Source organism: Suncus etruscus, chromosome 1, assembly GCF_024139225.1.
Source record: "Suncus etruscus isolate mSunEtr1 chromosome 1, mSunEtr1.pri.cur, whole genome shotgun sequence".
NCBI lineage: Eukaryota > Metazoa > Chordata > Mammalia > Eulipotyphla > Soricidae > Suncus > Suncus etruscus.
The window spans coordinates 182,411,558-182,435,757 of NC_064848.1; the positions used below are offsets into that span (position 1 = coordinate 182,411,558).

At 48.0% G+C, this 24,200-nt stretch overlaps 1 protein-coding gene across 1 annotated transcript in view; it reads right to left on the bottom strand.

The window, feature by feature from the left end:
- Positions 1-430: 430 nt before the first annotated feature.
- The window catches only part of ABCC3 (ATP binding cassette subfamily C member 3), a 55,537-nt gene continuing 31,767 nt past the window's right edge, over positions 431-24,200 (bottom strand). Inside the window, exons 24-31 of the mRNA XM_049777502.1 lie at positions 19,966-20,165; positions 19,702-19,828; positions 16,767-16,868; positions 8,397-8,543; positions 8,108-8,266; positions 7,541-7,707; positions 2,533-2,727; positions 431-1,015 (exon numbers count right to left, since the gene is read on the bottom strand). Coding sequence (XP_049633459.1) covers positions 907-1,015; positions 2,533-2,727; positions 7,541-7,707; positions 8,108-8,266; positions 8,397-8,543; positions 16,767-16,868; positions 19,702-19,828; positions 19,966-20,165 — 1,206 coding nt within the window. The 3' untranslated portion in view covers positions 431-906. The remainder of the gene's footprint in view (positions 1,016-2,532; positions 2,728-7,540; positions 7,708-8,107; positions 8,267-8,396; positions 8,544-16,766; positions 16,869-19,701; positions 19,829-19,965; positions 20,166-24,200) is intronic.

Here is a 24,200-nt window from a genome sequence, read left to right on the forward strand (position 1 = left end):
GGCCGGAGTGCTAGCACAGCAATAGGACGTTTGCCTTGCACAGGCCTGGGTTCGACCCCCGACATCCCATATGGTCCCCTGAATCTGCCAGAAATGATTTCTGAGCACAGAGCCAGAAGTAACCCCTGAGCACTGCTAGGTGAGGCCCAAAAACCAATAACAGCCCCAGAGGCCATGGGCCAGATGCCAGGGTCTTCATTTCTCCTCTTTTTATGGTACCCACACAACACACTGCTGCTGCAACAGTTACCTAATGCGTTTGGGCTGTAAAGACAGTATTTGTAGCTGACATTTTTCAGGATTTGAAGTTTTCACAGAACCCAGCCACGCAGATATTTACAGAACACTCGTTGCTTTCTCCCCCTTTCTTCCTGGATCCCCAAAAGTCCAAATCTTGTAAAAAGGCAGAGGCAGGTAACATCAGGGTGTATATAGTGCAAATCACATTGCTTTATTTTATCAGTGCCCCATTTTTAATGGATTCAGGCCAGCACCCCAGAGTACAGGATTCAGTTCCTAGGGAGGGCCTGGCTGGCAGCCTTGTGTTCCAGAAGAAAATGCTTTACTGAAGGAAAAAAAAACCTTCAGAGTAGAAAATATGAACAATCATCGGAGGTAGGGAGGTCATTCCGTGAAATGATTGAAATGGGTCAGTGTGAAAATAAGACCCAATTAGGAGCTGGGAGACCTGAGGGCGAGTCTGGGCTCCGCCTCAAACCAGCTTTGACCTTGGACATAATGGTCACTGCTGAGGGTCATTTACCCAGCCAAAGCACTGCACAGTTCACCAGTAAAGCGCTGTCCAGAGGCAAACTCAAGCAGATACCGTACCCACTGTCCAGGACAGGCCACTTATGGTGTTTGTTCCCTTTTGGGTGGAGACCAAGGAAGTCCCAGGAAAATGAATCAAGCAAGACCCGAATCTCTGGCCATGTTGTAGAAGATGCCTCTGGCTGCAATCAGGCAGGATGGAGAATCAAACTCAGCTATCCTCCCTTTGTCCAGAACCAGGACCCTGGTCAAAGCAAAGAAACGGTCAGGTGGTCAGGTGTCCATCAGCCCAAACCTCGCCTTTCTGGGTACCGAGATACCCTGCAGTGACGCCAGCCCTCCCGCTGTAGTCCGTCCTTCCAACACAGCGCATGCTCACAAGCTGGTTATTTTAGCTGCTCTGGTTGCTCTTCTGGCAAATGTGAGGCGTTTTCTGGGATCAAATACGAGGATCTATTCATCTCTCCTAGTCAGGGCTCCAAAATCCTTCCCTAATGAGCCATTCCCCTGGCTGGGGTCAGAGGACTGTGTGTGGAGAGCCTGGGACTGTGTGTTGGGCCCCTGGAGCTCCCATCTGCTTTATGCCAGCTCACAAAGGAACAGCAGGAAGCCAGGCTGCAGTGAGGACTGACCCTAGAAATCTGGGCTCTGCAAGTCTGGCTGTTGCCGCTGTGTGGGCCCCTCCTGCTCCTATGCATACACAAGCACACATACACAAGGCCTTCCCCTCCCTCCTGGGCCTGGGATTGAACCGCCCCCAGACAAGGCCCAGGAAGCACAGAGGCAGGACCAATAGTAAGCGGATCCCCAAACAGGCAGCTCCAGAAAGACCTTCCTCGGTCCCCTTTCCCCAGGCCTCAGAGCTGTCCCTCAATGGATGTGGGCCCTATCAGGGCTTGCATATGTGTGGCAGGGTCAAGGGAGCAAGACTGGGCATTGCTGCCTGGCCATTGGCTAGGCTGGCACCCAGGGCCCCCTCCTTTCTGCTGCTTTCTGCTCCTAGGTAAGGAAGGACAGGTCTGACAGGCCTCAAGGCACAGCTCAGTTGAGCCAACTGTTTCTACTGCCCCCTCACCTTGTGAACTCCTGCCTCTAGGGATATGTGTGTGTGCTGTCTTTGTGCATATGTGTTCATGTATGTGTGCATGTGTGTATGCGCATTGCCTGAATATTCAGCTCCTCCCTGCCCTAGTTCATCCCTCATCTCTCCACTCACTCATCCACAAGAGGAAACGAGCATTTTCCAGGGTGCCCTGCACCTCACATGCTCTCCATCACCTCTGAACAGCAGCCCAGAGATTCCCATGTCCTTTGGAACAGTACCACAGAGGTCTGAACAACTGCCAGGGACACATTCAACCCTAGGGTCTCTCCCCATGGCTTGGCTTCCTCAGGCTGCCATCGAGTGTAGCCCATCAGAGCAGGGACCCAGCAATGTGCCCCTTCCTGGGGCAACTTCTAGGTCTGCATGCCCAAACCAGGTGTCAGATGGCCCCAAGGGAAGAATTAGGAGTCTTGAATTGCAGGGTGCAGTCACCTTCCCCTCACAGTATTATAGGGAACTGGAAGGTGGGGTCCCAGAGCATCTTGTATCCCAGAGAATGGCTGAGAAGCCCCACTGTTCTGACCCTAATTTGGAACTCAGGAACCCACATTGGCTCCCGTCATCCTGCGGACTCTCCTGGCCAGATCATCTGCACAACCAGCCCTGCTGCCCGCCATTGCCGTCCCGGTGGCCTGCACACCTGCCCACAGACCCACCTGTCATAGTCCATGATAGTATTGAGGCGGTGTGCGATGGTCAGCACAGTGCAGTTCTCAAACTGGCTGCGGATGATGGCCTGGATGAGGTCGTCCGTCTCCAGGTCTACCGCTGCTGTGGCCTCGTCTAAAACCAGGATGCGGCTCTTGCGGAGCAGGGCCCGGGTCAGGCACACGAGCTGCCGCTGACCCACGCTGTGGAAAGGAGAAGGCAGGCCAGCATGTCAGTGGGGTACCCCGTCTCTCCCCACCTTGCTTCCACACACCAGGCTTCTGTCTGCACTTGTTCTGATGAACTAGGGCAGTCTTCATTCACAATGGGCAGACTTAGCCCAGTCTTCTAGCTCCTGGCCAGGGATAACGAGGGACCAGCAGTGGCCTCTTCCAGTGCTTTCTTCCTCATCCTCGTTCCTCAACCACTTGTCACTGTGAGGTTACTTGGTTTCATTTCATCAGTCATTTACACCTTAGTAAGAAAGCACTTCAGGGGCCTGACCAATGAATGATACAGTGGGTAAGGCATTTGCTTTGCAAGCAGCTAACCTAGGTTCAATCCCTGGTTCAATCCATATGGTACCCTGAGCTTACCAGGAGTGTGAACCCTAAACTCAAAGCCAGGAGTCAGCCCTGAACACTGCCAGGGTGTCTTCCCTAAAAAGAGAAAAGGAAAGAAAAGAAAAAAGCACTTTGATGCCTTTTCCTATGTAATCCCCTCATTGAGCCTATTATCGCAAAAATTAAGATGGAGATTTTAATTGGGGGTTGGGGGTCCAGGATCTGTTGTGGGTACACAGAAGGGACAGAGGGAAGATGTGGTAACCACTCCAGGTTGGAGAATGAAGGAATGCAGGCTGACCTCAACCTCAGCCTCCCTCCAGGGAAGTCAGCATCAGAACAAAGCAGGCTGTTTTTCCAGCCACAGAGGATGCACCCCCTCCCCAAGGACAAATGCCTCAGTCCTTCCCAAAGGGGTGAGTCACCGCGCCCGTGTGCAAAGCCAGCCGCTCTCCTTGGCCGGTTCCCACAGCTAATGAAGGTGCTGGCAGCAGAATGCGCCACCAGCCACCATCGAGGCCTTCAGGCTGATTTATGGTGGGACCGACCTGGGCGGGACACAACCTCTGTGGCTGTACATGGGAGGAGGGGAGCCTGCATCTGCTCAGCTACTAGAGTCCACAGGAACAAAGGGGTCACCCATGGGGGAAGTGCTGATGGTAAGTAGGAATGGAAAGAGAGCCAGGTCTGAAAACCCAAGTTACCCCAACTTAGGGGTGTCAGTGGAATCCAGTTAAATGTACATTCAGTGTGCCAAGCTGAATGGGGAGGCTGGGAAACTTCTCTAAGGACAGAGAAGTAACAAGAAAGAGTTTGGGGCAATACTCCCCATTTTCTGGACTAGAGAGATAGTACAGGAGTTCAGGCGAGCACCCCCAGAGTGATCCCTAAGCACAGAGCCAGGAATACCACTGGGCACCACCAATGTGGTTCAACAACCCCTGCCCCTCACCCCACAAAAGAAGGAAAAAAACCAAGAAAACAACTTTTCTCAGTTCCTAAACTGACCTCTTGCTAGTTGAGCAGCTTCAGGCAAATCATTTTATACTCTGGAACCTTATTTCTGGGCCACAGACTGCAGTAAAGATTAAAGAAGATACTGGAAGCCAAAGGGCTTTTAACATATTAAGTGATGTGCAAATGTCATTTTTTTTTTTTGAGGTCTGCAGAGAGTCCATGAGTATAAACTTAGTAAATGATGCTGATGATGCAGAAGAAGGGAAGGAGGGGAATTGGGGCCAGGAAGAGGCAGCAAAGGGGTGAGTGCATGCTTGGCATGTAGGAGCTTGGGTTTGATCTCTAGCACAAAATGGTTCTCTGAGATAGAAAGAAACACAGTAAGGGAATAACAAATACAAATGCCCAGAGGCAATAGAAACAAAGAACATGACAACTGGTCTTCACTAGGAAAATGCCTCTGTCAGGGTAGATGACAGAGCACTATGACAATGGCAGAGGGAAGTTGCCCCAGAGGGTGTCTCAGAGGGTGAAGTGTTATCTATGAAACCCCATCAGCAACAGTACTATAAACTACAATGGCAAAATTTTATATTTAAAAAATGCCTGTCATATAGGCAGGCTGGTAGGTAGGAGGAAAAATGAGGACATTGGTAGAAGGAAATGGAAATGGACACTGATGAAGGAATTGGTGTTGGAACATTGTATGTTGGAACACTAAGAAACAAAATCAGGAACTAGTAATTCAGAGAGACAAAACAAAAGTTCCTTGAACCTGGAGCTTGGAGTAGCTCCTAACCATCATCAGGTATTGGGAGCCACCCCAACCCCTGATTCTGAAATAAGAAAAGGATAAGCAAAAAAGAAGAAATAAGATCAAAGAAATAGGGGCTGGAGTAGGTAGGGTGCTTTGTCTTGCATGCAGCCAACCCAGATTCAATTTCTGACATCCCATATGGCCCCCCAAGCACTGCCAGGACTAATTTCTGAATGCTGAACCAGGAGTGACCATTGAGTGTTTCTGAGTATACCTTTGCACAACAAAACAAAACCCAACACGAAGACAAAAGAAATAGCATCAGAGGGGACAGTTCAATTACAAAAGGTCCCTGCCTTGCATGTGTGAGTTTGAGAGTTGGATTTCAACACGTTACGGGAGATCCCAGGAGCCATTTTGTCTGTCCCATCTCTCTCCCTGGGGCTGCAACAGAGCATGTGATCTCTGGCATGTGATCTCTGGGCACTACGCCTAAAGTGTACGTAGCCAGCTCTGCCCCTTAAATGTATGTGTGACTGTGGCCAGTGTGTGGAGCCCTGCAAGCTCAGTGAGCACTAATCCCAAGAATAAGTGTGAGCATGATGAAGGCACCGTCACAAATGAGTCTGGTACCATGAGTACTGCAGCTCAGCACACATGTGACCCTGGTCTTTGCAGTAGCATTGGGGGGAAGAGAAGGGGAAATCACAGCAGCCTGTGAAGGCATGTACAAGGCTAAGTACATTCCACTCACCACTGTCCCCTTGCACTGCCATCAAAATGGTCACCACAGTAAGCCACCATGGTCACTGTGCACAGGGAGTTTAAACTGAGATGTACTTCGAGGGTCATGTGGAATTTGAACATAGTAGGGGAAATGCTAGCAAGTGTCTCTCCACCCCCGGGACTCAGATCACCAAAATATTTTGGCATGAAAATCTCTTAGATTTGTCTAGTAAATCAGATAAAATATGCCATAAGGGGGCAGAGAGATTGTACAATGGGTTGCCTCACATGTGGCCAACCCAAATTCAATCTCCAACAACACATATGGTTCCTTCTACTCTGCTGGAAGTGATTTCTGAGTGCAGAGCCAGGAGTAATCCCAGACCATTGCTGAGTTTGCTCCCAGTCCCCCAATATATCATAAAACTTTAGTCCAACTGTTTCTTTCTATGTTTTTGTTTTGTTTGGTTTTGGGCCACACCCAGCATTGCGCAGGGGTTATTCTTGGCCTTGTACTCAGAAATGGCTCCTGGCAGTGCTCAGGGGATCTATGAGATGCCAGGAATTGAACCTGCATTGGCTATGTGTTAGGAAAGCACCTTACCTGCAGTACTATCAATCCGGTCCAGTTCAACTGTTTCTTTTTGTTTGTTTTGGGCCCAATCTAGCAGTGCTCAGGGCTTAGTCTGGCTCAGCACTCAGATCACCCTGGCAGGGTTCTGAGGATCATATAGGGTGCTAGGAACAGAACCCAAGTCAGCCACAAGCAATGCAAGTGTCCTACACATTGTACAATTGCTCCAGCCTCACCTGTTTCTTTTTTTTTTTCGAACATGGGTTATACCGGAAACAATTACAATCATATGTATAGGCTCATATAATAGTTTCCCTTTATGTGGGGGGTGGCTTTTTGGGTCATATGCTGTGGTGCTCAGAACTTACTTCTTCTTCACTCTGGGATTGATCCTGGGTCAGCTATGTATATAAAAAGCACCTTACTACCTTCTGTACTATCTCTCTGGTCCCCTAATAGAGATTCAAAGTGCTATCCTCATGCTAAGAAGTCTGGGTCCTGGGCTGAAATGATCGCTAGTGCTAGAGCATATACTTTACATGTGGGAGGCCTGGATTCTTGCCTAACACTGCATGATCCTCCACACATCATCATCATGTATGGGCCAACACAAAACAAGAAGTCCAAGACTGTGATCCTTCTGTCTATGAGGGGTAGAGTTTTCTCAGAAGCACGCAGTTAATGCAGGAATAGAAGTGGAAGCTTTGAAACTCAGGAAGAAGTGACCTGCATCTCTCTTTCATGCTTAGCCCAGCAGTGGGGGATAAAAGTTGGGGGCTCTTAGAAGGCACAAGGGGGGGGCCCGGAGAGATAGCACAGCTGCGTTTGCCTTGCAAGCAGCCGATCCAGGACCAAAGGTGATTAGTTCGAATCCCGGTGTCCCATATGGTCCCCCGTGCCTGCCAGGAGCTATTTCTGAGCAGACAGCCAGGAGTAACCCCTGAGCACTGCCGGGTGTGGCCCAAAAACAAAAAAAAAAAAAACAAAAAAAACACAAAAACACAAACAAACAAAAAAAGAAGGCACAAGGGGGCAGTGGGGCTTGCTTTGTTCACTCCTAAAATGCAGAGAAGACTGCATGCAAGCAAGATGCTTGATGATCCCCCCAAAGTTCTGCATCTTGGCTTCATCTCCATCCACAGTTATCTCTAGCTGACTAGGTCAGTTCAGGGGACCCAGAAGCATGAAGCAGGGCTTCAGACCCTCCTGTTTCTGACTCATATCCCAGTTCTTCAAGCCTTCTCCTCGCTGTGGTTCAGCCCCTGCCTCAGCTTTCTCATCTGCAGAGTGGGACATGTGTGAGGGGTCTACAGGGCAGTGCACACAAGGATTCCCCAGCTGTGCAGAGGGGTGCAGAGGGCTGGAAGGCTGCCTATGCTCTTAAGGGATGTTAAGTCCTCTGCTCCCATGGGGAGACATTTGTGGCATCACCTTATTACCTGAGGTTCTCACCACCCTCGCTGCATTGGAAATCTAGGCCAGCTGGTTGGGAGCGCACAAAGTCATGAAGGTGTGAAAGTTCCAAGGTACGCCAGAGGTCCTCTTCCGAGTAAATGCCAAAGGGGTCCAGGTTCATTCTCAGGGTCCCTGAGAACAGGACGGGGTCCTGGAAACACAATAAGGGCTCTGGGCATCAGATGCAGGCCCTGGGAAGTCAGGCTCAGGGTCAGGGAAAAGGGTCCGAGTTCACCCCCCAAAAACATCCCTTTTTAGAAGGAGGCAGCTGCCTAGGAACCTAAGAAGTGTCTGCAAGGAAGTGATAAGCCAGATTTGCCAATCACAGAGTCTGAGGCTAAAGCGGAAACCAGCCACTAATCTGACTCAGAAGTGTTGAGGCAGCAACACTAGAGGTTGCTGAAAACATGAAATCACAATCCATCACACAGAAGGAACTTCCCAGGGGTGCTGCATTGGAGGGGTCTAGCTCTCCTGGCCCCATTTGCTGGCCCAGGGAGCTGAAGGGCCAGATACTATAGCAGCCACCCAGGTCCAGTCCCGGTTCTCACCTGGGGAATGATAGTCAGCCGAGAACGCAGGTCGTGGAGCCCAATGTCCGCCACATTGATGCCGTCGATGCAGATCTCACCCATAGCAGCTTCCAGGATGCGGAATAGGGAGAGGGTCATGGATGATTTGCCAGCTCCAGTGCGGCCCACGATCCCTACCTGGACCAATGGGAAAGGGAAGTTAAGGGGAGACCCTGGAGATACAGGGAGTATACTGCTGCCCTGCAAGGGCCAAGCAAAACCAGCAGCCCCCCAACCACCACAAGGCCAGCATCCAAACCCCATATACCTTCTCACCACCAGCCACGTGCAGACTCAGGTCCTGTAGCACTAAGTCCAGACCAGGCCGGTATCGTACCGAGTAATTCCGAAACTCTACCTCACCATGCTGGGGCCAGCCTGCCGGTGGCCTGTTGCTTTCCACCACCCAGGGTGCCTGGCCCACAGAAGAAGATTTTGCATCATGATGGCACCTCTCCCTCACCCATTCAACCTCCCTCTCCAGACCCTTCCACACTCGCCTATCTGGCCTAGGGAGCTGTCTCCAAAGGTCCCTATTCTACTTCCAAGAGGTATTTTTTTCATGACCCACCCCTGCCTCAACTTCCCCCCTTATCAATTGTAATTAACCAGTGGTCACTACTTCATGACAGTGCTAGGAACACTAGGGTTCCAGTGCAGGGCATGACCAAGATCTTGTCCCCTTAAGGCTTACATTTTAGTAGAGGGGCCAGACAAACAACACATAAGCAAATCTAAGTGCCCAGAAGTGCTTGGTGTTACTATCTGATATAGGCTAATTTGGTACAGGGAAGGCAGGAAGTGACAAAGATCTTAAAGATGTGACCAAAACCATAAATATTGGCACTGATGAAACCATGTTCCCTAAGCTACAATAAAATAAAGAATGTATAAGCCTGGGGCCGGCGAGGTGGTGCTAGAGTTAAGGTGTCTGCCTTGCAGGCGCTAGCCAAGGAAAGATCACGACCGCGATTCAATCCCCTGGCGTCCCATATGGTCCCCCCAAGTCAGGGGCAATTTCTAAGCGATTAGCCAGGAGTAACCCCTGAGAATCAAATGGGTGTGGCCTGAAAAACCAAAAAAAAAAAAAAAAAAAGAATGTATAAGCCTGAAGAGATAGTACATGGGGCTGGAGAGAGAGCACTGCAGTAAGGACGGTTGCCTTGCACGCAGCTGACCCAGGACGGATTCGAATCCATTTGGGCCTGTAGTTGTTCTTGTTGCTTTTTTTATTTTGTTTTGTTTTAACAGAAAATCAGTAACAGAACTACTCTCATATATCCTTTGGAAAATTACTGCCAGTACAGTAGCTTGGCCTCCAAGGGCAGGATTAGCCAGAGGCTGAGATGACCTAGTAGGCTTGGAGGGTGGAGGGCCTTGGAGGGATGTTGCACTGGTCACCCGTGCTTGCCAGGAAAGATTTCTGAGCTCAAAGCTGGGTGAGACCCCTCCAAAAAAACAAAACAAAACGAAAAAAGAGATAGTACAATGGGTGAGGCCCTCAAACTCAAAGTAAATAAATATTCAAAATGTATATAGGGGTGAGTGGAAGGGAGAGATAGAGCAGGTAAGGTGCTTACCTTGCATGCAGCCAACTCAGGTTCAATTCCTGGCATCCCATATAGTCCCCCAAGTCTGCCAGGAGTGATTCCTGAGTGTAGAGCTAGGAATAAGCCCTGAACATTCCCATCTGTGACTCCAAAACCAAAAACAACAGCAAAAAAACAAAAATGTACACAGGAAGATTAATGGGGTGTTTTGGACATTTTGGTGAGCCTAGAGCCAGGAATAACCCCTGAGCACTGCCGGGTGTGACCCAAAAACCCCAAAAAAAAAAAAAAAAAAAAAAAAAAAAAGGGAAGAGAGAGAGACAAAGAGAAAGAAAGAGAGGGAGAGAGAAGAAAAATGCCTGCCACAGAAGCAGGCAAAGGAGAGGGCAAGAGAGAGGGAGGGAGGGAAACTGCAGATATTAGTGGCACTGGTGAAGGGTGCTATAACTGTGTATCTCATGGTGATTCAATTAAATTATTTATAAGAATAATGTGGGGCCGGAGAGATAGCATGGAGGTAAGGCGTTTGTCTTTCATGCAGAAGGACGGTGGTTCGAATCCCGGTATTCCATATGGTCCCCTGTGCCTGCCAGGAGTGATTTCTGAGCAAAGGACCAGGAGTAACCCCTGAGTGCTGCCAGGTATGACCCAAAAAACAAAAAAAAAAAAAAAAAAAAAATAACATTAGAGGAAAAAATTGGGGAGGGAGCATAGTCAGCTGTATGCAGGGCTTAGTCCTGGTTTTGTACCCAAGTATCACTCTTGGCAAATGCTTGAGATTGCTAAAAATCAAACCTGGTTCAGCTGTGTGCAAGACAAGTACCTTAATCACTGGACTCTCTCCCTGGCTCTTAAATGTTTTATTTTATTTTATTTATCTTTTGGTTTTTAGGCCACACCTGGTGATGCTCAGGGGTTACTCCTGGCTATGCGTTCAGAAATTGCACCTGGATTGGGGGACCATATGGGACGTTGGGGATTGAACCATAGTCTGTACTAGGTTAGCATGTGGCAAAGCAAATTCCCTACCACTTACGCCACCGCTTCCGGCCCCCCTTAATATTTTTTTTTTTCGTTTCTGGGTCACACCCAGCATCGCTCAGGGGTTACTCCTGGCTCTATGCTCAGAAATCGCTCCTGGCAGGCTCAGGGGACCATATGGGATGCTGGGATTCGAACCACTGACCTTATAATTTCAAGGCAAATGCCTTACCTCCATGCTATCTCTCCGCCCGCCCCCCCCTTAAATGTTTTTTTTTTTTTTGGTTTTTGGGCCACACCCGGCGTTGCTCAGAGGTTACTCCTGGCTGTCTGCTCAGAACTAGCTCCTGGCAGGCACGGGGGACCATATGGGACACCGGGATTCGAACCAACCACCTTTGATCCTGGATCGGCTGCTTGCAAGGCAAACACCGCCGCTGTGCTATCTCTCCGGGCCCCCCTTAAATGTTTTTATAGTAAAAATATAAACAAGGACCTATCCTAGGGAAGATCAATGCAGGGACCTCTGTGTGCTGGAGTAGCAAAAATGGCAGGATACAGGGCTTAAGGCCTATTACCTAAGATCAAGAAGTCCACTTTCGGGGCCGGAGAGATAGCACAGCAGCGTTTGCCTTGCAAGCAGCAAATCCAGGACCTAAGGTGGTTGGTTCGAATCCTGGTGTCCCATATGGTCCCCCATGCCTGCCAGGAGCTATTTCTGAGTGGATAGCCAGGAGTAACCCCTGAGCACTGCCGGGTGTGGCCCCAAAACAAAACAAAAAAAACCAAAACAAACAAAAAAAAAGAAGTCCACATTCAGTCTGAGTAAGAACCACCTTGGTGGTCCCAGAATGAAAGTACAGCAGGTAGGGCATTTGCCTTGCACATGGATTTCCGTGAGCATCCCACATAGTTTTCTGAGCACTACCAGGAATAATTCCCAAATGCAGATCCAGGAATAAGACCTGAGCACTAACAAGTGTCATCCAAAAAAAAAAAACCAAAAAATGAAAGAACCATGGTAGGGTCATGCACAGAAGAATGATTTTGTGAAGTAATATATTTTTTTGTTTTTGTTTTTTTGGGCCACACCCGTTTGATGCTCAGGGGTTATACCTGGCTAAGCGCTCAGAAATCGCCCCTGCTTGGGGGGACCATATGGGACCCTGGGGGATCAAACTGTGGTCCTTCCTTGGCTAGCACTTGCAAGGCAGACACCTTACCTCTAGCGCCACCTCACTGGCCCCGAAGTGATATATTTTTTAAAGGATCCCTCTGGCTGCTAAGAGGGGGAGGGAACAGGAGGAAGTTGGAAAGTTGTTAAAATTAATTGGGCATAAAATGATGATGATGACTGTGATAGTAGCGGCTGCTTTGTGACAGGCTGGACTGCATACCTGATGCTCTGTTCAAAATGAAAATGTGGGCCATTGATTTAAAAGCAATTATAAATGTCCGGGGATATCAGCAAGGGGACTTCTGAGAATTATGTTATGGGTGATTTTCCTTCCACTGTAACTTTACCTTGTCCTCTTTCTTTGCATCTTTATTCTCATAATTAAAAATAAAAAAAATTAAAAAAAATAAATATCCGGGGAAACAACAAACCATTAAACTGGGGGGCATGAGGATATCCTTTGAATTACTATCCCCTCAAAGAGTGGGAATGTGTGCCCTTACCCAGGAAGGCAGCTCTGTTCCAGGTAGGCCAGGCCAGGGTGTGGCAGGCAAGAGGCTCAGATATTCTTTCTGGAATCTGGGCCCAAACAACAGCAGCATAGCGTACAGGGGTTTGGAGCTCAGCAGACAGGATTGTATATATGAACAAGTGTAGCATATGAAAAAGTTTCCATAAGATGATTCTTGGAATTGTATTTAAAAGTGTTTCCTTAGGATTGTTCTGTGACTTTTGCCCCACCTAACCCTTCCAGGTGGGGCGCTGTGGAGTTGGCAATAAATAGCTTGAGGGACAGGAGTGAGGGGTCCTTCTGTGAAAAGCTGCTGGCTGCAGGAGGATTCTCTGGCTCTCCTTGCCCGATCTTTTAAACCCTATCGTTCTTGTCTGTGTGGATTATTACTTGCTGCGGATAAATATTACCAAGGCCTTCCCCCGAAAGGGGACAAGGGGATGGGAAGTAATTTCTCATTCTGGGGACTGTTCTGGGATTCACAAATACCCAGCCAAGATAACGGCGAAGATATCTTACAAATGGCGCTCCGAACTTTGACCTGAATCCTGGACCCAACAAAACAGCAAAAATGGTGAGATCTCTGCTCTTTTGTTTCATTTTGGCTCTTTTCGGGTGCACTAAGCCCAAAACACTGGGCCACGTGCAGCCATGTTCAAACATGGCCGTGACCCCTTCTAGGGAAACAAGGGCAATTAAAACAAAAGAGGTGGAAGCTTGCATCACCTCCAGCCCAGGCCCAGGCCCAAAACTAAAACTTTGTTACAAGAAACAAAAACCTGGGCCTCTTCAAAAACTTATTAAAAGTCTAAATTGGAAACAGAGGAGAAAAAAAAAAAAACTATTAAAAATGGACTGATTTTCTGAAAATGACCTTTGGCTTGAATTTGGATTTCGACTTTGGAAATTTCGAACTGAACTTTTAGTTTAAATCACTTGGAACTCTGAACATCCATAAGCTGCTTCCAAAGTGCGCCCGGAAGAAAAAATAAGGCAGCGGTGAAGCCCCTCCAGCATCAGAAAAGCGGCAAAAAGCTCCTATCGGCCCAGAAGCAGGAACGCCTCAGCTCAGCTCAGCTCAGCTTTTGCTCCGCTGCAAGCCTGAAAAGGTAAAACAGCAGGAGCGAGAAAAACCGTCCAAAGTAATGCCCAGAGGGGAAAAGCGGCTGGGCTCGGCTCGGCTGGGATCTCGGCTGGAATCGGCTTGGCTGGGCTCAGTTTGGCCCGGAAAAGCGAAAAACCTGGAATCCTCGCTCCAGATCACAAACCGGCAGCGGAGCCTGGAACTAGAGCCTGGAACTACGGAAGAAAGCCACGTGGTAAGATCAGCGTGGGACAAAACAACATCTGAACTTTAAAAGTTTAAAGAAGCCACGTGGTGAGATCAACGTGGAACAAATTAATCTAAACTATGGTTTTAGGTGTAGAAAATTAGTGGGTAGTAATATTTTACTCATAGTTGGTAATGGAATAAGTTTTAATTAGTTAGTGGTTAAAAAATAAAAATATAAGGGAGGTAATACAGATTAGCCCATTTTAACATCTAATTTCTAACCACCTGCATCTTTGTCTTAGTCATTTTCTTTATAATTTAAATGTGTTTTGTTGTCTTTCAGAGTTAATATTTTCAATTGCAAAATGTTTTACTGTGTATTTTAATGTACTTAGCCTGTTTTTAAAATGTATGTTATGCATGTATGCTGAAGTACTTGTGTATAGAAAAAATATAGGAACAGTAAAGTTCCCCCAATATAGTTTAAAAATATAGGAACATGAAAGTTCCAAAATAGTGCTTGGTAAAAAAACATTAATAGAATTTTAGGTTACAGGTGTAAAGTATATTTTGCAAATGATATGTTTTTGAAAAGGGCTGGTATATTAATTTTCACTTTATTACGTTGGCGCATGAAAATATTTAAAAAAGGGGGAAATGTGGTGTACCCTAAGACCCACTCATTTCTGGGAGGGGTCTGAACCGGATAGTAGGTGTAACTTTACCTGCAAGCCCCTCCCATTCCTGGGAGGGGTTTGGAAAAAGGTAGATAAGGCTGGGACCAAGGGAATTCGGGCTTTTGGCCCTTTTGCCCCTTTTGCCGTTTCTCTTTTGGCCCGGCTTGGCTTCCTGGCTTTTGGATCTTTGGGCCGCATGGAGCCCAGAGGGAAGATGGCTAACAGGAGATAAGATGCAGGGCTAGCAAAATATAGCTGTGCTTGAAAGGTTGACATAGGCCACACACCTGTGGTGGCAAGGGCATGAATAAAGATGATTCTTCCTGAAGCCTGCATGTGAGTGAGTCTTGATTACGCCGACTACCTGGGCCTGGAACTTGCCAGCTGGATGGGGGATGAAGCCACGTGGCTGGGGCCTAAGCACAAAGGCCTCCATCCACCGCCATCCAGCCCCATCGTTATTTATTTAATGCAACATCTGTTTAATGCAACAAACAAGGAAATAAACAAGTGCTGGATTGGAAGATGGGGGATCTGAGGATGCTGGAGGAAAGTGGGATGGGGGCAATGATGCCTGGGGAAAGTAGGGCACACAAGGTCAGTCTTAGAGGGATAAGGAGAGGAGGAGGTCACCTCAGTGGTGACTAGCAGGGCCTAAGCAACATTGAGTCAGGTGGCAGCACTGAGGAAGTGCTTTCCAAGGAGAAGGGAGAGCTCATTCTGTCTGAATTAGACGAGGAAAAAACCATTTTCCCTTGGCTGAGAACAGAGGAGACTGATGAGCAATTGCTGTTTAGTGAGAGGGCCAGGAAGTCAGAGGAGGTCAAGATCAGGAGGAAGTACAGTCTATATTTATATATAATTTGGGGATCACATCTGGCTTTGCCACATCTGGCTTTATGCTCAGAGATCAGTTTGCTCAGGGGATCATATGTAGTGCCAGGGACTGAACTCGGTGGTCCTCATGCCAAGCATGTTTTGCACCTGCTGTACTTTCTCTTGGGTTCCACCAATGATATTTTATTTATTTGTTTGTTATTGGGCTACACCGGATGGTGCTTAGATGTTACTCCTGATTCTGCACTCAGAATCTACTTCTAGTGGTGCTCAGGGGACCACATGGGATATCAGGGATCAAACCCAGGGTTGGTCACATGCAAGGAAAGCACCTTCCCCACTGTACCATCTCTCTAGCCCCCTGACCATATTTTAAAGTAAGATTACTGAGGAGCAGAGGAAAGGACAGTGTGGTAAGGGAAGATTGGAATGGGGGGGGGGGGCTGATGTATCTAGGGTAGAAGAGGAAGGAGACTGTATACTTTAATCAGAAAATAGGAATCAACAGGGAAAGCTAGGCTGATGGAGGAGAAAGAGGGTATTTATAAGCCAAGAATAAGCCCAGCAATGAAGAAACTTATAGGGGTAGACCCTGAAACTAGGATAGATATTTTCTGTCCCAAGAGAAAGTAAGGGGGGGAGCCAGAGTGATTGTACAGTGGGGACATTATTTGCCTTGCTCATAATGATCCTTAGCACCCCAGGAGTGATCCCTGAACACAGATCCAGAGTAAGCCCTGAGCACCACTGGGTGTGACCCAAAAACAAAATAAAACAAAATGCAATTTAAATTTAAATTTATAAAGTGCTTGAATAGGAGGCAAGGGCTAAGGTGTTTGTTTTATGTGTGACCTTTGATTAAGCCTTCTTTGATCCCCAATACCATATATGGTTCCCCTGGGCATTGCTAGGGTTCTCTCCTCATCACAGACAAGAAAAACTCCTGAGTAGCACTGGGTGTTTTGCTTCCACTCTCTCTCCAGAGAGATGGCTCAACTGTCTGAGCAGACTTTGCATACAGGGACCCTGAGTTTGATCCCTGGCACTGTATAGTGTCCAGAGCCCTGCTGGTAGAGCACCCCAGTACTGAGCCTGGGGGAGTCCCTGCAAACTGTGGGATGTAAAAAAATAAACCAACAACCAAAACCAAAACCGAAACAAAATAAGATAAAATGAACATGGATCCTTGATACAGATGTCTCAGAGATAGAGAGGCAGGAAGTCTTGGATATGAGCACAGAAAGGAGGGGAGGAGAAAAAATGAACCCCCATATGGCGGATGTCGTTTCCCCCATAAATGACAGCAGGACTCTTGCTTATGTCCCCGTTACCCTCTTCATTCAGAATGGTTCCCCCTCTCTGTCCTCTTAGTTCATGTGTCCCCAAGTTCCTGCCATCCAGGGCACATGCCTGCAGTCTGGCTGACTCTCTCCAAATCAGCACCTACTGGGCACAGACCTGTCCATCCTGCTCATTCAGAGCCTCTACCCTCCAAGTGTCCACCTTCAGGTGAAGAAGAATGATGGAGTCACCTAAACCTTTGCCTTGGGGGACAAGATTGGGCGTGACCAGGGAAGATACCTTCACTGTTTATTCCAGTCTCCCTCCACCCTGGTGCTGCTCAGTGCTCACCTCCTCCTCAGTATTGGAGTAGTCCTTGACTCTCTCCACAGACACGATGTTGGACTCCAAGTCTGAGATCATTCGGATCATGTAGTTCAGAGCAAATGTCACCTGGGAGCCAGAGCAAGAGATAGTGGGTAAAGCACTTGCCTTGCATATAGGCAGCCTGGGTTCAATCCCTAGTATCTCATATAATTCCTCTGAACCCTGCCAAAAATTATTCCTGTGCACAAAGCCAGGAGAAAGTCCTGAGGCTGGAGAAATAACACAGCAGTAGGGCATTTGTCTTGCACGTGGCCGACCTGGGAGGGACCTGGTTCTATTCCCGACATCCCATATGGGCTCCGAGCTTGCCAGGGGTGATTTCTGAGGGCAGAGCCAGGAATAACCCCTGAGCACCACCGGGTGTGGCCCAGAAACCAATCAATCAATCAATCAATCAATAAAGTTAAAAAAATGGAGCATGTCCTGAGCATCACCAGATGTGGCATAAAACAAAATAAAACAAATCAACCCAGACACCCAGAGAAGTCACCTAGTCCAAGGGCCTGGGTCTTAAGGAAGCTGTACTTTCCCCCCACACTCCACCAAGGCTTTGAGGAGAGTTGACACTCCATGGTTGGATCCTAGTTCACCTCTGACATACATGGGCTAAACCAACTTTGTCCCTGGTGGTGACAATACAGACTTGATTCAGGGTCACTCAGTCATGTGGTTCCCAGGTTTCAAGAGGGAACAGAGATATTTCCAGAGACTCTTTTTTTTTTGTTTTGTTTTTGTTTTTGTTTTTGGGCCACACCCGGCACTGCTCAGGGGTTACTCCTGGCTATCTGCTCAGAAATAGCTCCTGGCAGGCACGGGGGACCATATGGGACACCGGGATTTGAACCAACCACCTTCGGTCCTTGATCGGCTGCTTGCAAGGCAAACACCGCTGTGCTATCTCTCCGGGCCCTCCAGAGACTCTTGTAAAAATAGCACTTCTTATGTGGTAGGTATTCCTAGGTGAGGCCTTATTTCTGACTTTCTAGCAAGTTCCTGGAAGCTGCTGATGCAACTAGTCTGGGGACCACACTTGCTGAGGTGTCCTACATTTCATGCAGTTTTTGTTTTTTGGGTTTTTGGGTCACGCCCAGCATTGCTTAGGGGTTACTCCTGGCTCTACATTCAGAAATTGCTCCTGGCAGGCTCAGAAGACCATATGGGATGCCGGGATTCGAACCACCATCCTGCATGCAAGGCAACACCCTACCTCCATACTCTCTCTTCGGCCCCATGGACATGCAGCTTCCCAAGCCTTCAAAATTAGATTTTGTTTTCTTCTTTCTTTTCTTTTTCTTTTTTGGTTTTTGGGTCACTCCCAGTGGCGTTCAGGGGTTACTCTTGGCTCTGTGCTCAAAAATTGCTCCTGGCAGGCACGAACAGTCGACTATATGGAATGCTTGGAACCAAACCCGGGTCCATCCCAGGTTTGCCACTTACAAGGCAAATGCCCTGCCACTGTGCTATCACTCCAGCCCCTCTTTTTTATTTTCTTTATTAAGTTTTGGGATATACCTGTTGTTGTTCAGGGGTTACTCCTAGCTCTGCACTTAGGAATCACTCCTGGCAGGCAGAGGGAACCATATGAGATGCCACGGATCAAATGTGGGTTGGCCGTGTGCAAGACAAATGCCCTATCTGCTGTGCTATTGCTCCAGCCCCAATATATGTTTTTCAACCAACGCTCTAGCCAGTGGTCGGCAACCTGCGGCTCACAAGCCACATGTGGCTCTTTACACTTTTCATTTGGCTCTTCTGTGCCAGGCGGCCGCTCCAAGAGTCAGGACTCTGCTCCTAGCCTCTGTCAGTGCGCGCCCTGTGTGGCTCTCAAAATAAATTTCAATCGTGGTTTTGGCGAGATTTGGCTCAGTAGAAAAAAAAAGGTTGCCGACCACTGCTCTAGATAATTCCCAGGCATAGCAGGATTTGAAAAGATATATCCATTTCTGCTATTCTCTACAGACCCAGGCATTTGAGAAGTTGCCATCAAAGGTTGGAGAAAGTGAGCCAGAGCTGGAGACCTCCAGGGGGCTAAATGCAGATGTTGCTTGTGGGAGGCCTGGGCTGGATTACCAACAACACAAGGTCCCCTGAGTATTGCTGCGGTTGCTCCCTGAGCACAGAGCTGGGAGTTGCTCTTCACTTCCACCCCAGCACCACTGGGTGTGACCCCCTAATCAACAACAACACACAAAAAAATGTGATCTGGGGCTCGGAGAGATAGCATGAAGGCAGGGCATTTGCCTTGCATGCAGAAGGACAGTGGTCCTTCGGGTGTGACCCAAAAACAAAATAAAACAAAACAAAAAAAACTGTGATCTACTTAGGGTTCATTCCATTATGGCTGCTTGACCCTTTGAGAGTAGTGGCCGATAGAGGGCAGCGGTAGGCCTGCCCTTCTGTCCAGCTGCTACTCCCTCTTCAGGAGTTGCTCTGCAAGCCTGAGAATGCAGTGTGACACCACCTGGGTGGTCTCTGTCTCTGTGGTGGCCCTGCCAAGATCTTATTGTTTTTTTGTTTTGTTTTGGTTTGGTTTTTGGGTCATAACCAGCAGCGCTCAGGGGTTACTCCTGGCTCTGCTCTCAGAAATTGCTCCTGGCAGGCACTGAGTACTACATGGGACCAACCACCGTCCATCCTGGATCGGCTGCTTGCAAGGCAAGCACCTTACCACTGTGCTATCTCTCTGGCCCTTCTTATTGTTGCCTTTAGTTTGTTTTGCTTTTGTTTTTGGATGGTACCCTGTGATGCTCAGGGGTAACCCCTGGTTCTGTTCTCAGGAATCATGTCTAGCTTGGGGGACCATATCAGAATCTGGGGACTGAATCCAGTTCAGCCATATGCAAGGAAGCACCATATCTGCTGTACTATTGCTTCTGCCACCCTGCCAAGATTTTCTTACCTGTAGTGCATAGGACATGGAGAGGCCCACTGTGCCTGGACTTATGCTGTTTCTCCCAATCACAGCAAAAAGGGCAGAAAAGAACACGATGCAGTTTCCCAAGCACTCCAGTCGGATCCCCAGCCATCTGTGGGTCCAGGTAAGGAGGAAGTGGGGCTTCTGTTTAGGTGAAAGAGAGCCAGAACCTCGACCACGAGGGGTCCCCCACAGAATCCATCCCAGTGGAAACTGCTTGAGGATTGGGGGATTGGGAGAGCTCCTGACCTGTTAGAGACAAAGTTAGGGTAACTGCTCCTCTGGTTAATGTCCACTTTAGCATCACTCATCGCCTCAAAGTCCTGTATGCGGCCATAGGCCCGAATGACAGTGGAGCCTGTCACTGTCTCTGAGAAGTGGGAGAAGATGGGCGAGCGGCTGACAGATTCCAGACGTTTCAGTTGCCGGCACGAAGCCACGTAGACACGCTGATAGAAGATGGGGAAAAAAAAGAAGATGGAGAATATTTGGGGAAAATATTTGTAACCCCTAACTTGGTCCTGGTTACCCTCTGAACCCATCTACAGCCATGTCCTGCCTCTCTCCCAACCAGCCCACTTCCCCACGAGAATGTGCTCCCTTCTTATTTAGAACCAAGACTTAGGGGTCTGATGTGGCTCCATGAGTTCATTCTACACACCCAGTTCCAGCCAGTTCTGCTCAGTCTCCCAGGCCCTCTCTTCCAGGAAGTCTCTCCTGACTGATTCCCTATCGGCTCATGACATCTCATCCTCTGAGTGGGGTGGAGGGGATGAATTCCAGCACTGACCTTGCTTGATTCCCTAAGTCAGGGAGATGCCTGTCTCTATCTAGGGCTGCCAGCAATGTGCCGACAACACTTGCAAAAATAAAATAGTTTGTATTTTTTGCCCATTCCCTTTCCTTTTGTTGTTGTCACCGTGATAAGTGGTTGTACATATACTCAGTTACCGTATTTTCCGGCGTATAAGACAACTTTTTTTTTTTTTTTTTTTTTTTTGTTTTTGGGCCACACCCGGTGATGCTCAGGGGTTACTCCTGGCTATGCGCTCAGAAGTCGCTCCTGGCTTGGGGGACCATATGGGACGCCGGGGGATCGAACCGCGGTCCGTCTCCTAGGCTAGCGCAGGTAAGGCAGGCACCTTACCTCGAGCGCCACCGCCCGGCCCCGTATAAGACAACTTTTGAAACGAAAAAAAAGTCAACTGAAAATCGGGGGTCGTCTTATACACCGAGTATATCCTGAAAAACATTTCGATATGTCGCTAAACAAAAATCGTCTGAATACTGCCACGAAACGAATTTTCCAACTCGATCCTGTACCAATCACTGCCAGGCTGCTCGGTCTGCCTCTCTAACTCAGCCAATCCAAGCAGGCTTTTTTTTTTTTTTTTTTTGGTTTTTGGGCCACACCCCAATGTTCTGTACCGAATCTACACTGTAAAAAGCCTGCTCAGATTGGCCAGAGTCAGAGAGGAAGTCTAAAATTAGGGGGTCGTCTTATATGCTGGAAAATATGGTACACTTTTGTGGTGGTATTCATGCAATATGCTCTTTGCAGGATATATTTTTCCTAGAGGTGTTCTTGCACATTTTGGTTGTAGTGCTCACTGGGGCACATACATCTTTTTTCAGGGGTTTGGGCCACACCTGTTAGTACCCAGGGGCTACTGCCATCTCTGAACTTAGTGATCACACCTAGTGTTGCTCAGGGGACCATAAACAGTATCAGGTGTTGAACTGGGGCCAGATGTGTACAAGGCAAAGCACCATCACCCTTGTACTATTTCTCTGGCCAAGTGCACACGTGAATTGTGATTCAGTGTCTGAGTGGACACACTTTGCTATGGGGCCAGTGTCCCAAAAAGTAGGAATGATAAGGCCACATTCAGAAAATAGGCAGTACTGGGGGATGGGGGTTAATCCTTTGCAGCCTTGTGAAACAGGAGAGATAGTTAGCAGGTAAAGCACTTTCCTTGCAAACAGCCAAATCATCACATATGGTCCCCTGAGTCCTGCCAGGAGCGATCCCTGAGTGCAGAGCCATCAGGTGTGGCCTCAAAACCAAAATAAATAAACTTGCAGCTTTATGATTGCAAAGCAGGCACTTTTTGTTTGGCCACAGATTATATATATATACATACATATATATATATATATGTACATACGTATACATATATACAGAAATTTCTGGATATTTCTTACAATTTAAAAAATAATCTTTATTTATTTATTTCAGTTTTTGGGCCACTGCTGGGTGGTGCTTAGTGCTTACTCCTGGCATTGTACTCAAGCATAATTCCTGGTAGGGCTCAGGGGACCATATCAGGTGCCAGGGATTAAACTTGGGTCAGTCACATGTGAGACAAGTGTCTTCCTTACTGTACTATCACTCTAGCCCTATATTTTCTTTCATTTTTTGAGGGGGAGGGGTCACACTAGGCAGTGCTCAGGGATAACTCCTGGCTCTGTACTCAAGAATCACTCCTGGGGCCGGAGAGATAGCATGGAGGTAAGGCGTTTGCCTTTCATGCAGAAGGTCATTGGTTCAAATCCCTGCATCCCATATGGTCCCCCTAGCCTGCCAGGAGCGATTTCGGAGTGTAGAGCCAGGAGTAACCCCTGAGTGCTGCTGGGTGTGACCCAAAAACCAAATAAATAAATAAATAATAAATAAATAAAAGAATCACTCCTGGGCCGGGAAGGTGGCGCTAGAGATAAGGTGTCTGCCTTGTAAGCGCTACCAAGGAACGGACCGCGGTTCGATCCCCCGGCGTCCCATATGGTCCCCCCAAGCCAGGGGCGATTTCTGAGCACATAGCCAGGAGTAACCCCTGAGCATCAAACGGGTGTGGCCCAAAAACCAAAAAAAAAAAAAAAAAAAAAAAAAAAAGAATCACTCCTGATGGTGCTCAGTGTATGGGATGCCAGGGATGGAACCCAGGTTGGCTACATGCAAAAGAGGTGCCTTACCCTTACCCTTTATACAATCTCTCTGGTCTCACTACATCTTTATATCTTTATTTCCCAAAGAACCTCCCACTTGTTTAAATTTCATCTTCATTCAACTGGAGTCTCAGCTCTATAGTTTCCACCATGGATGGGCCAGAGTCATCTCGCGTGTGGTCTGAGAGTCCTTCAGAGTTTGAGACGTCCCAACACCGTTCAGCCCCAAATGGAGTATCCATACAGTGGTTGAGCTTCAATCCACCTTGAGATGACTTTCCTCATGGGACAGATTCATAGAAGGACAAGGATGCAGGGACAAGAGGCAAATGCCTCTTTTTTTTGGTGGATGGGGGCCCACACCTGGTGGTGCTCAGGGGTTACTCCTGGCTCTGCTCTCAGAAATCACTCCTGGCAGGCTTGGGAAACTATATGGGATGATGGGGATCAAACCCAGGTCCATCTCAGCTCAGCTACATGCAAGGCAAACACATACCCTATATGCCCTATTCACTGTGCTATCATTCCTACCCAAATACTTTTTTTTTTTTTTTTTTTGTGGATTTTGGGTCACACCCGGCAATGCTCAGGGGTTATTTCTGGCTCCAGGCTCAGAAATTGCTCCTGGCAGGCACGGGGGACCATATGGGACGCCGGGATTTGAACCGATGAACTCCTGCATGAAAGGCAAACGCCTTACCTCCATGCTATCTCTCCGGCCCCCCAAATACTTTTTTTTTATGGTTTTGGTATCTGAATGTTAGCAACATCTCTGTTAAAAGCATACGTACACTTACTGGTTAGCTATGTTTCAAGAGAAGCCACAGATAATATATCTCAAATTGTTCCTATTTGCTGGAACTTCAGCAAAGAATTCTAGGGCTAGTCACAGTTTATGAGGATTTCATTCTATTTTTGTTTTGGAGGCACATCCGGATGTACTTAGCGTGGGTTCCCAGGCCTCCAGCATGCAAAAGCCTGTGCTTAGCCTTTTAAGCTATCTCTCCAGGCCTTTAAAGCTTTGCTTTATCCTAGTAACAATCTTTTATTTTTTGGATTTTGGGTCACACCCAGCAGTGCTCAGGGGTTACTCCTGGCTCTATGCTCAGAAATCGCCCCTGGCAGGCATAGGAGACCATATGGGATGCCATATTTCAACCAATGACCTTCTGCATGAAAGGCAAACGCCCCACCTCCATGCTATCTCTCCTGCCCCTTCCTAGTAACAATCTTGCAAGGCAACTTCTACTTTTCAAGTGAGGAAAATGTGTTTCCAAGAAGAGACATTGCCAGGACCGGAGCCATAATACAATGGGTAGGGCGCTTGCCTTATGTGCAGCTAACCTGGGCAGGCCTGACGTGAGTTCCATCCCTGGCATCCCATATAGTCTCCCGAGCCTGCCAGGAGTGATTTCTGAGTATAGAGTCAGGAGTAAGCCCTGAGCACTGCCTGGTATGGAGCGCCACTGGTATGCCCCAAAAACAAACGAAAAAAGAGACATTCCCATCTTCCATCTATCACCCTGGACAAAACAACA